We start from the raw sequence: 14567 nt of genomic DNA on the forward strand, positions 1-14567 counted from the left end.
TTCTGGTTTTTGTCTGGAACTTTTTTAGCAGCAGAACTAGCGGGGAGTAATGAATAATCTTGTTTATGGATGAATACTCTCCCAGTCAGCCAGGCAAAGAACAGCCATTATTCTAAAAAATAATGGAGAATCTGGTACAAATTATCGAAAAGAGCAAAGGAAAAAGGAATGTAGCAGTGGTTGACTTATACAGCAACTTGGAATTTTTACTAATATTTCCAGTGACTGGTTCTACACTACATTACTGGTTCAAATTATTATAGGTACTGCAAAAATAGCCATCAGTTACCAGGAAAAAAAAGTGTGGAAGTTCCTTCAGTATGGTAATAACTTTAGAATTGTGTGCAATACCTGTAGAAAATACATTATATCCATTAAAATTATTTAGTCTGTACTTAACAGAGAGGTAAGACTAGTGTTTCAGAATTTGCACAGTATTGAAACATTTCTTCTGAGAATGTTAAAATATAATTTCTTGAATCTGCAGCGTATGTAGATTTTAAGTAAATTCAAATGTATAGTATAGCATTCGTTCAAAATGTATTAGCTTGCAACAAAGATTGGCTATTGGGCTTATATTTGATAACACAATGTGATGGAAAAGGAAATGAGAGGTTGCACGACGTGAAAAAAATTAAAGAAGCTCACAAGCATTTTCTTGTGAGTATATTTTAAGGCAGAAGAAGTTAATGCGCATTCTAGGCTGACTGAGAAAACCTCAGATTTGTTTTTAAAGAATATACTTTTAGTGTTACTCAAAGATAGGTTTAACCACAAAGTTGAGTTGTTCATATTTGGCAATGCCAGGACATGAATAGGATGTGCCAGTTAAACTCAACTTTGTTCACATCTGTTATTGATAGTGAATGCACTAAAGTGACTTCTGAGATACTACAGTGACAAAAAAAATAGTAACACTGCCTAGAACTGTACAAATAGTAAGAAAAGAAGGTAGAGATATTTCCATCAGTGACTCTGATTAGAATATCACTTTGCCTGTGTTTTTACACACTTTCACTTGTTGTTTGCAAAAAGTTGTTCAAATAGTTGGTTATTCTCACACAGTGAATTTTGGGCCTTAAGTTGATATAGGTTGACACATAAAATGAGTAGTAACAGAGAATAAATTCGCTATAGTTAATGCCACAGTGCAGTTCAAAGACATGAAGAGGGGTCAGATTTACCAAACACATTTCTCAGCTTTAACAGTGAAAATCATATAAAACTTTGTCTTTACAGATAAAGTGGTTATGAGTTTGCCAACATAAAAATTGCAGAATAGTCCCAGTGAAAAAATAGTCTGTTGAAATTCTGTTTCCACTCAAAAAATAAATTAGTGAAGCCAGGATCTGTAGGGAGTATAATGAACACCTTATTTTTTTCTAAGAGAAAAAATATTCAGTAGGCAAATTATGTTCTCTCACTGCCTCTGTTGAAGTATGTGCCCATTCAGGACTTGGCCATTTTGCTATGGTGAACTTTTGTAGATTAAAGTTTTGTTGTGGGCTTTTTTTTTTTAATATTTTTGTAATAATCATTTTGTAATAAAATAATTTTGTATCAATATCAGTGTGGTAGCAGCTCTGGATTTCAGCTTTAAATTGTTAGACACTGAGCATAAATGCAACCTGATTGTGCTTGGGCTTTAAAGTACAAAACAAGTCCATTTGAATTTAACTTGGAAATCATGAAAGACTGATTCAGTCCATTCACTTCTTGCAGACAAAGCAGGTATATTTTTCTTTCTCTAACTGGATGAGGTATGAGATTAGCTTCTTCCTTGTCACTTTGTGTCTGAGAAAGCATTCATATATAATCAGAATATATTTAGTGTTAGCAAAAAATGAGTTCTGTTAGCAGATTATTAGTAGCTGAATGCTTCTGAAACTTCTGTGCAAACTTTTAAAATCAGTTCCACTTCTTAGAAATCCCTCATTAAAGGAATTTGTTGTAAGTTTCAGTCACCAAGATTCTCTGTGTTTGGTCAGTGTGTAGTCAAGTAGTATGAAAATCTGATCATAACAAATACAGTGGATGGGATGAACTCCTATATAGTTAAAAATGAATAATCCTGTTAAAATAATATTCTGGTATACAAGTAATCTGCAATAAATCAAAATAGGATGTAGCTACCGCTGTGATTACACATGAACTTTTGCAATGAAATTAACATCCTTTTTAGAGGCTGCAGACTGTAGAGGTGCAAGAAGACTAATTCTTTTTGTTGTGTTTTTTTTTGCCTTTGTCAGCTGAACCCGTTGATGTGCTAAAAGCATTAGAATTTCACAATTCACCAGAAGGAGTATCAAGAACAGCAGGATTTTGCACAAACAGAAGGGATTCAAAAGGATCGGATGTTGCCTACAGAGTTTCAAAAACTGCACAGCTGAGTGCCCCAACAAAGCAGCTTTACCCAGGTAAGAGTGTCAGGAAGCTTTTACTTCGGTAAATTATCTTACTGCCTGTGCTTTTATGGTATCCGAAGCACAGCATGTAGTCCATCGTCAGTACCACAAAACACTTCTGTTATCCCTAGAGCTGGGCCAGCATACGAATGACAGGACATACTCTTTATCCACTGAATGAATCAGTTTTTATTGGCTTCAGTTATAAATCTCTTCATCAAATTCTGTGTCACTGGCAGAACTGGCCTTTAAGCCATATTACCTGTTCTTTCATAATGCTATCAGATTGGAAAGCTTATTTGGTGGCTTGGGTAAGTTTCCTCCAGTTTCAGTAGTCCATTTAAAAGCAGTACTTCCTGGAGCAATGCTGCAGTGGTAGAAATGAGTTGTGGTTGGCCATTGCGAAATCGTTCCCAGAAGTGCCGTCTGTTAAGAATTACCTAAGAGTATCTGGGTATTTGGGGGACTAAAAAAGGCTAGTTGTGCATAGCAGGTAATGTGATTCCATCTTTTCTCAAATTTGTCTAAAATTAAATAATCACACTTTGGAAAAGATTCTTTGGATGCTGAGGAGAGACTTTTATTCCATTATTTTGCTGTCACTTCTCACTTGACCCAAACTGTTGAGAAAAGTGATAATAAGAATATTAAAAACCAAAATCAGGGAACATTAATTTTTCTGGTTTGATACATCATGCAAAGTTCGAACAAATCTGTCTATAAACATACAGATTAGAAGTTGGCAAAGAAAAATACTTTCTCTTTTGTCTTTCAAAGTAGCAATCATACAGATATTGTCCGAGATCTATAAAAGGGGGAAACATACATAATTTTGTAGTAATACTGGGTTCCCAGAGCAACATGGGGAACAGCTATACACAGTTCAAGCCTAACTTACATGTTCACTTAACTCATCAGTTTACATTTTTATTCATGGAAGAAGATCAAAGCAAAATTCACTACAGATATAATATTTATATTATTTTTAACACAGTTCTGTTTTTAATATATCCTCTCAACTAAGTTGCATATAGTTAACAGAGCTATCCAGCTCAAGATATCATGCACTGAATGGCACATTACAGTCTACAATGTCTTGCTGATATTAGTGTGACTATGTGTGTAATTAATTACTACCTCACCTAAGTGAGGTTATCAGAATATGGGCTGCTCTTTCTTTTAAAAAATGCAGTAATAGTGCATTGTATTGAAAAACTGCACAAGTTGCACAGTGTAACAAGTTGGCACCTTCATATTCTGAGTTTTAAAATGTGTGTCACTGAAGCCAAGTGGTACAACAAAAAACTTTAAATGAGTGTTCAAATACAACTGGCCATAAGATTAAACTGACATGGAATCACTGATATTTTTTAAAGCTTAGAACAGAACAAGCACCTTCTACTAAATCAAAACCTAAGAGTCTAGAGCTGGAAGTCTGAGAGTTTGGGTTGACTTGCGCTTATTCATGAAGCAAATCATAGCGTAAAGAGGAGATCTGACAGCTGCAGTAATAACTGTTAATGTGATTATTGAACGCCAAAACAAATAAGTACCTCATGTTGTTGGCTGACACCTAAATTTCTATAGCCTTTGACTGCCTTAATTTAGGTACTCTTCTTATTAATGCTTTCAGTTTCTGCTTTACAACTGGAATGAGTTTGCTTGATTTTTACCAATCTGTTGCAACACTTCGGTGTGCAGGAGACAAATAAAAAGCAGCGTTCGCTCACAGTGTGAAAAGAAGCGACTACAAAACTTTGCTTAAAACAGGAAAATGTTATGCTATCCTCTACTTCAGTAAAGAACCTAGAAAGAATTTTTGGAGGAGATTATGGTAATTACTTCCTTTTGAATCTTGCAGAACAGGCATCTTCTCCCCGCCACAACAAAGCCTTCTTTTTCAGAGATTATTCTTCAAGATATTTGAGTGATCCTGTCCCTTTTTCTTAGTGCTCTATAGTAGTGGAAAGACTACAGAAGATATCCAAGACAAAATTGAGTTGTGAGACATCGCTTTAGCTAAACAATACAAGTTGTAATGCATCCTGTGCTTGCTTTTATCCTGTAGCTCATCAGAAAGTATAAGTATGTACTGTAGTTCAAAGGAAGCTATGGATGGCAAAAGCATAAATATATGCACCTTTTAAAAATTGGTCTAATAATATTTACCAACTCCCAATATTAGGCATTGATTTCACTGACTGGAAGGCATTATATAATTGTAAAATTGTAAAACCACTTAGATGTTTGTTGTACAATATTTTTATATTCTCTAAGTTATCTTTTACAAAAGTATATAGGAATGACAGGAATGGCAACCCAGATATATACAAAGATTTTTCTGGCAATTTTCTTCCCAGTTGTTATTGTTATTTTTGGTTATTGTTCAACTAGACCCTTACCAATGAACAAGAAATTTAAAAGTAGTTGAGAAGACTTTGATGACTATTCCATATGTGTGTCCAAGAACCATATATACATAGTAATACATAAATTTTTACATGTTAGAATGTCATTCATTTTTTGACTTTTTCAATCAAAACTGTGTTTGGAGGAAATTTACTTACAATTACACAATGTAGGTGCAAGATAAAACATCTGAGAATATTATGTCATAGCAGTGATAGCGGAAACTACTGAACTGAGGCACATGACTCATTTTCAGTCACCTTTCTTAGAAAGCTCCCGGTTGTGGTTTTTTTTATAGGATGTTATCTGTTTGAAGAGCATGTGCCCGGACTAGATGATTTAATGTCACTTGCCTTAAGCATTTTCAACATATCTTTCAGATTAACAGTGCGGACAGGGCAAGTGTTCAGTACTTTTCAAACAATTTCTTTGTCCTCTGTTGACAGTCATCTTTTCTCTTTCTTTCCCTTCTTTTTTCATCTGTTTACTCTGACATTGAAGGGTATAACGTACAGTTTAATTTAATCTGTAAACTAGCAGTTTTGCCTTGTCATTAAAAAGCTTGACCAAAGGCTTACCAGGCTAAATGAAATGGTTCCTATTTGTTGAGCTTTGATCAAAGTGTCAAAGCTAGCCCTAAAGTGGTCTATATTGCTACAGTGTTTCATCAACCTTCTATAAAAAAAGTTTAAAAAATGGTATAAGCACATAAAACAGCATTGCAGCGGACAATAGGAGAGTAGTGTGTCATTTGAAAAGCAGTGAAGATTTTATGCTTTTTTTTTTTCGTATTGTAACTAAAGAGTTAATGCCATCAGTAGCTTATCTTCATGGAAGACTCTGTAGAATCCTGAAGGAGTTTTCACGCAAGACCTGTCTTGGAAACAATCTTATATGTTCTCCATTGGAAGAAGCAATTCCTAAATCAGCTTTCGATGTTGAAGTCCTACAAACTTTTATTCATTACAAAAATTTAACATATTATTCTATTAAAACTTATTGTATTATATTATTAGAATGTTTTAGAGCATTTTACCCACTGTCATGCACACAGTTGCAGTTATATTCATTGCCAACATTATGATTAGATTCTAATCCCTGTATTTATTGCATGTAAATTGCAGCTGAAGCCACAGGGTTCCAATGTATATTCTGAATTTTAGAATCTCAGTTTTACACTTCTTTGGTATTAAGCCTAATAGACTTTCACATCAACTGAAATGCAAATTTACCTCTGGATTCAACAGGAGCAGTACTGAGTACAAACCTCAATCCTTCCTGTATAAACAAGCTATATCCACTTTTAATTTTGTTTATTTTTAGTTGTAAAAGTTGAAACAATGATTGATAAATAATCTCTACTTCAAAGAGAAAGCATCAGGGAATAAATGAAAATTAAATGTTCTTTGAATTTGCCTAAAGCTCCTATTAAAAAAAAAATGACCTTTTTTTTAATATTATATACAATATTATTCTAGAAAGACTCATATATTGTCAGAGAGAAACCAAAACAAGTGGTTGTCAAAGGATATAAAGTGCCTGGGAACATATTTGCTGTGATACAGATACTTATTTTGTTGAGTGAAATTGTAGTGCATGTTTTTAAATTAGAAGATTCGTTTTGGAGAATTAAAAAAATCCAGCAGTTTGTATGCGGGATCCTCTGGGCTTATAGAAAAATGTAAACCTTTAAAGAATGTTTTAATGTTTTCTGACTTTGTACCTATATATATCACTTTGTTTACAGGTGGAGATTTTCCAGAAGATTTTTCAATATTATTGACAGTAAAACCTAAAAAGGGTATCCAGTCCTTCCTTCTGTCTGTCTACAATGAGCAAGGAATTCAGCAAGTAGGTGTTGAAGTTGGTAGATCCCCTGTCTTCCTGTTTGAAGACCAAAATGGAAAACCTGCCCCAGAAGACTATCCTCTTTTCAGAACAGTCAACATTGCTGATGGCAAGTAAGTGTAAAATTTTAAGATGAAAAATAACACCACAGAGCACTGTATAGGTGATTATGGTCTTTACAAAGAGTTCTCTTAAAAATTTAAATAAATCAGTAACACAGTTTCCAGCTAGTTCGACTGCTGTGGTGCAAAACTGGAGAACCTCTGACCAGAATACAGTTCCAGCTTCAAATGGCGTATACCATATACGTATACAAATAAAGCCAAACCGCATTTCTTATTTGCCATTTCCATAAATCAAGAGTGAAGAAATAGTCATAGAAGTTAAACCCACCAAAGCTAAACCTGTGAAGATTCTTCCTGTGCAATATAGAAGTTCTCTTTTCAAAAAGACTCAAGGAGTAGTCTCACTAGAAGGGTTGTCTTGTCCATTTGAAGGTGATAGGCAGAGTGAAGACAAGTTGACAAGACAGCATAGAATTTCTCCTATCCTGAACCAAAACAGCAGATAAATAAGATAGTTTGAGATGTCTATATATAAGGAAATCAGGGAAGAATAAACTGGACAACTAATCTGAAGTGCTGCAAGGACTTACACTGCTCCCTCAGTAAAGACAATTAATCTCAAACACCTATTGCATTATTAATGCAGTTAATTTTTTACCTAAATTCCCTTTGTAGAAAATCAGTCATTCTCTGGGAATGTCACTCTAGTTCTTGTAAATGTACATTCATTCTTTCAAAGGCTTTTTATTCATTGTGCTGCAGTCCAGGAAGAAAGACCCAGTCTTCAGAGATACACAGAATGAAATTATATTAAATCAAAAGAAAACAAATCGGTAGAGAAGGAAGGGCAAAAATTCAACTATAATGAAATATGTTTATAAAGCAATAAAGGATAAAAAAAGAAAAAAGCAGTTGTCTTCCAGTCCTTGTATTACTAGAGAATGGAATTATACCATGAAATGTAAACCTGATGCATTTCCCTAGCAGGAGTGATAAAATAAAGCAGCAAACTTTTTTTTTTCCCCATGGGCTTCCTCTAAATAAGAAGACTTTGACATGGGTTTCAGAACTTCACCCAAAATGTTTAGAAACTGATAAAAATGAAGAAATCAAAATGAGCTCGGTTTGGTACAATTTCCTGCAGTAAGACTATACCACTTCTAAATCAACTGGAGTCAATCCTAGCCACAGTGAGCTATGTTTTCATGCTTTCAAAAGATAGACTGTCAATTTTCTGCTGACTTGGCTATTTTATGAAGGATCTAGGACAACAATCTTCGTCTCAAAATGAGATATATTTTAAAAGTGTAAACAGTGTAATGTGCCTGAGGATGCATGGACAGTTTGCTTTTATAATGATAATGTTCAACCGCATTCCAGAGAAAACATGGAATTAGAGTTTTGGCTCAGTGATACTGTTTAGCAGTCAGATTCCATTAGCTTCGAGGTGTTCCTTTTGATATACAGAGGCTCATTGTAACAATGATCTAAGCTGTCTCTCTGATTTAGACAACCTTAGTGCCACAAATGCCAACTAAAATAATTTGATTCCAGCCTTCCTTGTACCAGACACTAATATGACATACTTAGACACTTTTTGCCCTGGTCTATCAAAGATTCTTTGATGTTTTGCTCCGTGTTAGATTACAGAGAGGCTTGCACTTGCTCTTAGATATTTAAGTTGCCATAACAGAGAGGCTCACTAAATTAATGTGGTCTGTCATGATAATAAAGTCTCATAAAGAACATAATACAGTTGGGCAAATTGTACAAAACTTTATTCTCCAATGTCTTTAAAATAAAATCAGTTGTCAGATTTCTGAATCACTTCATTCACTTCTTGGTGAATATTTATGTAGGCGAAGCTATTATTGCGGGACTATTGGCAAGCATTTTTAAGTATATATGTCTGGAAAAGCATCTATGTTGGAACTGTTGTGCATCTTTGAAAACTCTGTAGCTCTGGGATACATTCAAATAAGCAAAAGAACATGGCAAGATTTTGGTGTTTGATCACAGAGAACAAATAGTAAAATGTAAATAACAAAGAATTAGCTGCTGGATTAAATACATTTGCACAAGTAATTCCTTAAGTAATTTGGAAAATCAAACATATTCATAAAAATGAAATCTGCAGTCAGATTGTTCAATCTAATAAAATTATATTGAACTGAATAGTAACAGAACAATAACAGTAAACAGTGCACTCACTTCTAATTTGAGTTTACTGATGTTCTCTGGGTAAAGCTTCAGAGAAAGTCAGCTTGAACTTCGTCTTCTATAGGATATTCACAACGAGTTATGGATCAGATTCCTTTGTACTAAGGGACAGAAGTTATATAGTGAATAGACAAAACATTGTGTATATTTCTGTACGTATGAAAAGGAAATAAACAGTGGTATTTAAAATTTTATCTGTGACTTGATTGGTGCACAGTCTGCAATAAATTCTCTTGATAGGAACATGACCTATTTTTAAAAACCTATATTACAGTAGCATTATGTTTTTTTTAATAGGTGGCATCGAGTAGCTATTAGTGTGGAGAAAAAAACTGTTACAATGATTGTTGATTGTAACAAAAAAACTACAAAACCACTTGAAAGAAGTGACAAAACAGTTGTGGACACCAATGGCATCACTGTCTTTGGAACCAGGATTCTGGATGAAGAAGTTTTCGAGGTAAAAATCAATACTGAACAAATGGAATTGAGTGATTTTATGTTGAGTGAAGTGCATAATGCAAATCAAAACAAATTTTTAGGGCAAAAGCTGGTATAACATAGAAACTTAGATTTATAGAACCTGTTAGGATAGGCTGAAGTAAGAGAGAAGTAAAGCAGGGAAGTGTTCTCTATTGTTGGAAGATATGACGCATTTTTCTGTTCTTTAGATTATGTTGTATCTGGAAGGGGCTAGCTTTTTTTGTCTTTCTGCCTAATATTGAGATATTTAGGAGAATTAACCCAGGAAAGTTGAGTAGTATGATACTGAATCATTTTAGTCCTGTCTCTCTTAAACATTTACAGATATTTGTGCATACTAACAGTATTTGAGAGAAGGGAGAAGGACCTGGAAAGCTTTCTGTGTAATATGAATCCCTTATATTGTTTATCCCACTTATTACTCTTTCCAGTAACTGGAACATACTTTGGCAATAAGGACATATATGTTTCCATCATTTACTAGCCAAGAAGTACATATAGGAAGGGTAAAATGCCTCTAAGGAAGTATGTGACTGCCAATCATGAGGCCTTTCTAAGGCAGAATCCTTATGTCAACGATTATTTTTACAGGCTAATAATGAAGCTTCTTTAAATCTACGCTATTGAGTTTCTTTTATAATATTGTTATACAACAGTCAAAACTGTCAAAATTAAATTAAAACTGAAAAATAAGAAAATGCAGATCAGTAGTTATCTTACTTCATATACAGAACATCTGTGCTCCATAAAAGTCCAGAGTTGTGATCCTAGCTTTAAGCAGAACATATGCTTGAGAAACTGCAGAGGTATCAAGAGAGGAAATATGAATTTTGAGTGTAACACTGTGGCATTGTTATCCTTCATTTCCACAGACATGACGAAACATGAGACTTTTGAATGGGGAAATTTCTGGGATGATTTAATGGGTCAACCAGTAGGATATGTTTGGTATTCACACCCTAATTTACCTGTAGTCCCCAATACAGTTTGCACATCTGAGGGACATTATTTTCCATTTGAAGATGAATTCCACAGATGCCTTATCTGGGGTGGGACAAGACTTTTTGGTCTTGACATAGGATAATTACTTTCAATTTTGACTTGTGTTTCTTTGTTAGGTCAGAAACCAAGTCCCACAGTAGGTGTATTTGGCAATAAATTGTCAAAATATGTGCAATGTTAATATACATAAGTAAAAGTATTCAGCAAAAAAATACAATGAAAGTAGATAAACTCATATTTTGTTAGTGTTTTACAAGTGATTTTAGATTCTAATAGAAACTAAGGCCCTGGCTTGTTGTTGCAAAGTTTGTAACCATTTTAAAAGTTGTCAAGGAGGGAAGTGCACAATAACTAAACATTGGTGTTTGGTTTGTTTTACTCAGTGCAATTGCTAAACAGAAAGACCTGTCTGAAGTTTCAGACGTCCTGAAATGATTGTACATAGCTGTTTGAAAATAAGTACGGAGGTTGATGATATGTGCGTGAAGGGAGATTTTTGTTTTCATTGTTTGCATTAAGTAGCATGTTGAGTAGAAGAGAAGCAAGCTAGGGGCATTTCATCTCTGAAGTTGTTAACTATTATGATATTATATCTGTCTTCTATATTTTAAACAGTTTTAAATACTAAATCCTCAGAAAAAAATCTGGTTAAAGAGAGATTTGTTAAAGAGAGATTAAGACTATTCCCACAGGAATACAGCAGAAGCGTAGGCTATCTAAGGGGTAAATAAAATGATAGTTCTGAAAATTTCCTGCTATGTTATTCTTCTGTCACAAAGGTTAATAGCTACTCAGAAAGAAAGATGAAACTTTAAATCATGAAAAAGAGTAACTATTTAAAGGCAAAATAATTCCTACTCTAGCAGTTCCTTCTCAGTGATAGTTTCCTCTATCCATACCTTTTGCACTTGATCTACGATTCCCTCCACTCTTTCAAGCCCTGTAGAAGAAGAGGAGATGGGAAGGGATGTGGTAGAATGCGATTATTTTTTGGTTAGCAACTGTTGGAAGAGTCAGTAAGGTTGAATGAAGGCATACTTAGCAAATTGAAATTGGTATACTTAAAAATCAGAGTTAGCAGATTAATTGAAGAAACCCAAAAAATAACCCTACCTTTTTGCTGAAGTCAAACTTATGTGAAGTCAACATGGACATGTGGATATAACTTTAACAGAATTTGCTACAATTACTTAAATAAAAATACTTTTCTCTGAGGGTTTTTGTCACGCGTTGAAGGATAAAAAAGGAAGCTAGTGATCCTCTGACAAATATTTTTCTAAAATCTCCTACATTGATATGGCAAGTCAGTGCTTCAATTCCAGCTGAAACCCACTAAGAAGAAATATGGCTTTGGACTCACAAAAGAATCATAGTATGGAATCATAGAATCACAGAATCATTTAGGTTGGAAAGGACATCTAAGATCATTGAGTCCAACCATTAACCTAACACTGCCAAGTCCACCACTAAAGCATGTCCCCAAGCACCACATCTACATGTCTTTTAAATACCTCCAGGGATGGTGACTTCACCACTTCCCTGGGCAGCCTGTTCCAATGCTTGACAACCCTTTCGGTGAAGAAATTTTTCCTAATGTCCAATCGAAACCTCCCTTGGCACAATTTAAGGACATTTCCTCTCTTCCTATCACTTGTTACTTTCCTGAGACCGACTCCCACCTCACTACACCCTCCTTTCAGGGACTTGTAGAGAGTGATAAGGTCTCCCGTCAGCCTCCATTTGTCCAGGCTAAACAACCCCAGCTCCCTCAGCTGCTCCTCATAAGGCTTGTGCTCTAGACCCTTCACCAGCTTTGTTGCCCTTCTCGGGACACACAAAGAAATCATGCAGCTGTCTGTAAGGTCATTTTACAGGCTGAATCTTAACATTCAGGATTGAGAACAGCAACATTTCTACCAATTGTAACATCTCTGTACATTTCTGTATTCCTTCGGTGATCAGGTTTCTTACTTAAGTGATTGCACCCCTTTTCTCTTGCTTTATTCAGAGAAATCAGTTCCATGCTTTTAAGGCTATTCTTGTAATTGCTGGGGGGTTTGTTATAGTATGAATTCTCTTACTTAAATTAGAAGCTTACAGCCTTTGGGGTAGGTTTCTGCTTTCTCTTTTACTGTACAGCCAACAGGGGTACATTTATACCTATGCTCAGTTATTTGAATCTTTAGATAGAAATGTGCATGTTGAAAACACGCAATTAGAATGTCCCTGAAAGTTTAAACAAGGTGCTGTACTATGCGCGGTTTAAATTACATGTGTCCTTCAAAGTCTGGCCAAGCAAAACATAATCTAGTTCTTTTTGAGTTTATCTCATGTTTTTCTACTAAACAGCATCCTTTTGTTTCACTACCAGGACTTTATCCATCCTTTAGCTACTGCTGATACAATTTCTAAAGTTTGGGGCTGTTCTCTGAAATTTGTCTCCTGCTTGAAAGTCTCATGATTGTGTCTTAAACATTCTGTTTATCTTACTCATGGTAGCACAGAGTGATGTTTGGTGGTTCCATGGCTCTCCTTGGTGGCATTTCTGTGTTGTGAACCCTGCTGTATTTGAGACCACAACAGGCATTGAAGAAACACATAAAAGTGTGAAGAAACACATAAAAGTGAAGACACACATGATGTGTCTTATTCTATGTGCAGGAAATTCCAGAAATGAACTTATTTATCCATGACATTAGATTTAAGTGTTTAAGACTTAAAATGGTATAAGGCAGACTTTCCATATGACATTTGATGCCTTTATTAGCTTACATGTAGCAAGCACATAGAAAGAAATACCTAAGGGTACAGTGACCTGTTGGAATTCACAGCATATTGTACCCATGCATCACAAAGGATGTTTTAACTTGTGTAATAATGATGTGTTTTAGTCACGGTAAGCCAATGATTTGATCACAAGAACTGTGGAGCACTCTTCAGTCTCCCCAAACTGAATGGAAATTCCAAATGTGGAAATAATGAACCTGTAGATAAATATAATGAAATCTTAGGCTTCAGTGACCTACTAGTTGAAGATACCAGAGTTTCCTCTGGTCCTGAACCAATTCATACAGCATAATACAACTGCACGAAAACCAGTGGTGTCATTAACGTAATTCACTCCCGTTGAACGCAGAGTTCAGCACTGTCAGAATCAGCGCTGTAAACAATGAGACGCATCATGTGTTCCTGTTCCCTTAGAGACTGCATCTAAACCTCTATGAATTCTTCCGTACACACATAAGTCAGAAATAGATATTATTACATTACATTATCCTCACCTCCTGACAATTTGATTGTATCTTTGGAAAAAAGAATTACTTCTTCAGTCATATTACTCTAACATATTTGCGCGGACCATTCATTTAGAATCCTATGAACAAATATTGCTCCTGTGAGGAATATTTCACACTTATTTTAAAACAGTGTTATATCACAGTGGATCAAATATTCTTCCCTATTTCTGACTGTGTTATTTTAAATTTGTAATACAAAAAAAAAATTAATAAAATTTAATTCTTGGCTATTTCCTTTTCCTTTTTCTGTTCCTAATATTAATTTCTGTCTGCTAGGCAGTTTTCCCCACCTTTGTTTCAATTCTGGCAGTCTGACTATTGCTAATACAGCAGCATGTTATAGTACACTGGGAAATTTTAAATGCATACATTTTAATCAGTTTGACATGACTGCTTTGATGTAACTTTTCTATGCTGATGATCAATAATTTATGAGTAAGTAACCATACTGGCTGTCCGGAGATCAGGTAGATCACCATTGAAAGAAGGAAAGGGCTGATTAGTGTCCTAAGAGCACGATAAAGGACTACCTAATTTGCTATTTTTGTATATTCCACAACATAATATCCCTTGGTAAGTTCATCTACTGGTGCTAAAGCTAAAAGGCATTTTTTAGTAGTGTGCTCTTCTGGCTTAGCTTTAAAAGCAAGAAAAAATTTATCTTAAGTATTTTCCAAATCTTGGAGGGTGGTTGTGTGTTTTATATGAGGAATTTCTTATTTGGAGTTGCCTGCTGCTCATTCATGAATGTAAGTGCTAATCTGAGATTTTATGACATCATGCTCAATTAATATGGAAATAAATATGATGTCACAAATAAGATATTGAATACAAGCAAG

General features: G+C 34.9%; 1 protein-coding gene across 1 annotated transcript in view; it reads left to right on the forward strand.

The window, feature by feature from the left end:
- The window catches only part of COL11A1 (collagen type XI alpha 1 chain), a 159921-nt gene that overhangs the window by 14202 nt on the left and 131152 nt on the right, over positions 1 to 14567 (forward strand). Inside the window, exons 2-4 of the mRNA XM_054213016.1 lie at positions 2250 to 2417; positions 6562 to 6775; positions 9245 to 9407. Coding sequence (XP_054068991.1) covers positions 2250 to 2417; positions 6562 to 6775; positions 9245 to 9407 — 545 coding nt within the window. The remainder of the gene's footprint in view (positions 1 to 2249; positions 2418 to 6561; positions 6776 to 9244; positions 9408 to 14567) is intronic.

Source organism: Rissa tridactyla, chromosome 8, assembly GCF_028500815.1.
Source record: "Rissa tridactyla isolate bRisTri1 chromosome 8, bRisTri1.patW.cur.20221130, whole genome shotgun sequence".
NCBI classification, from domain to species: Eukaryota; Metazoa; Chordata; class Aves; order Charadriiformes; family Laridae; genus Rissa; species Rissa tridactyla.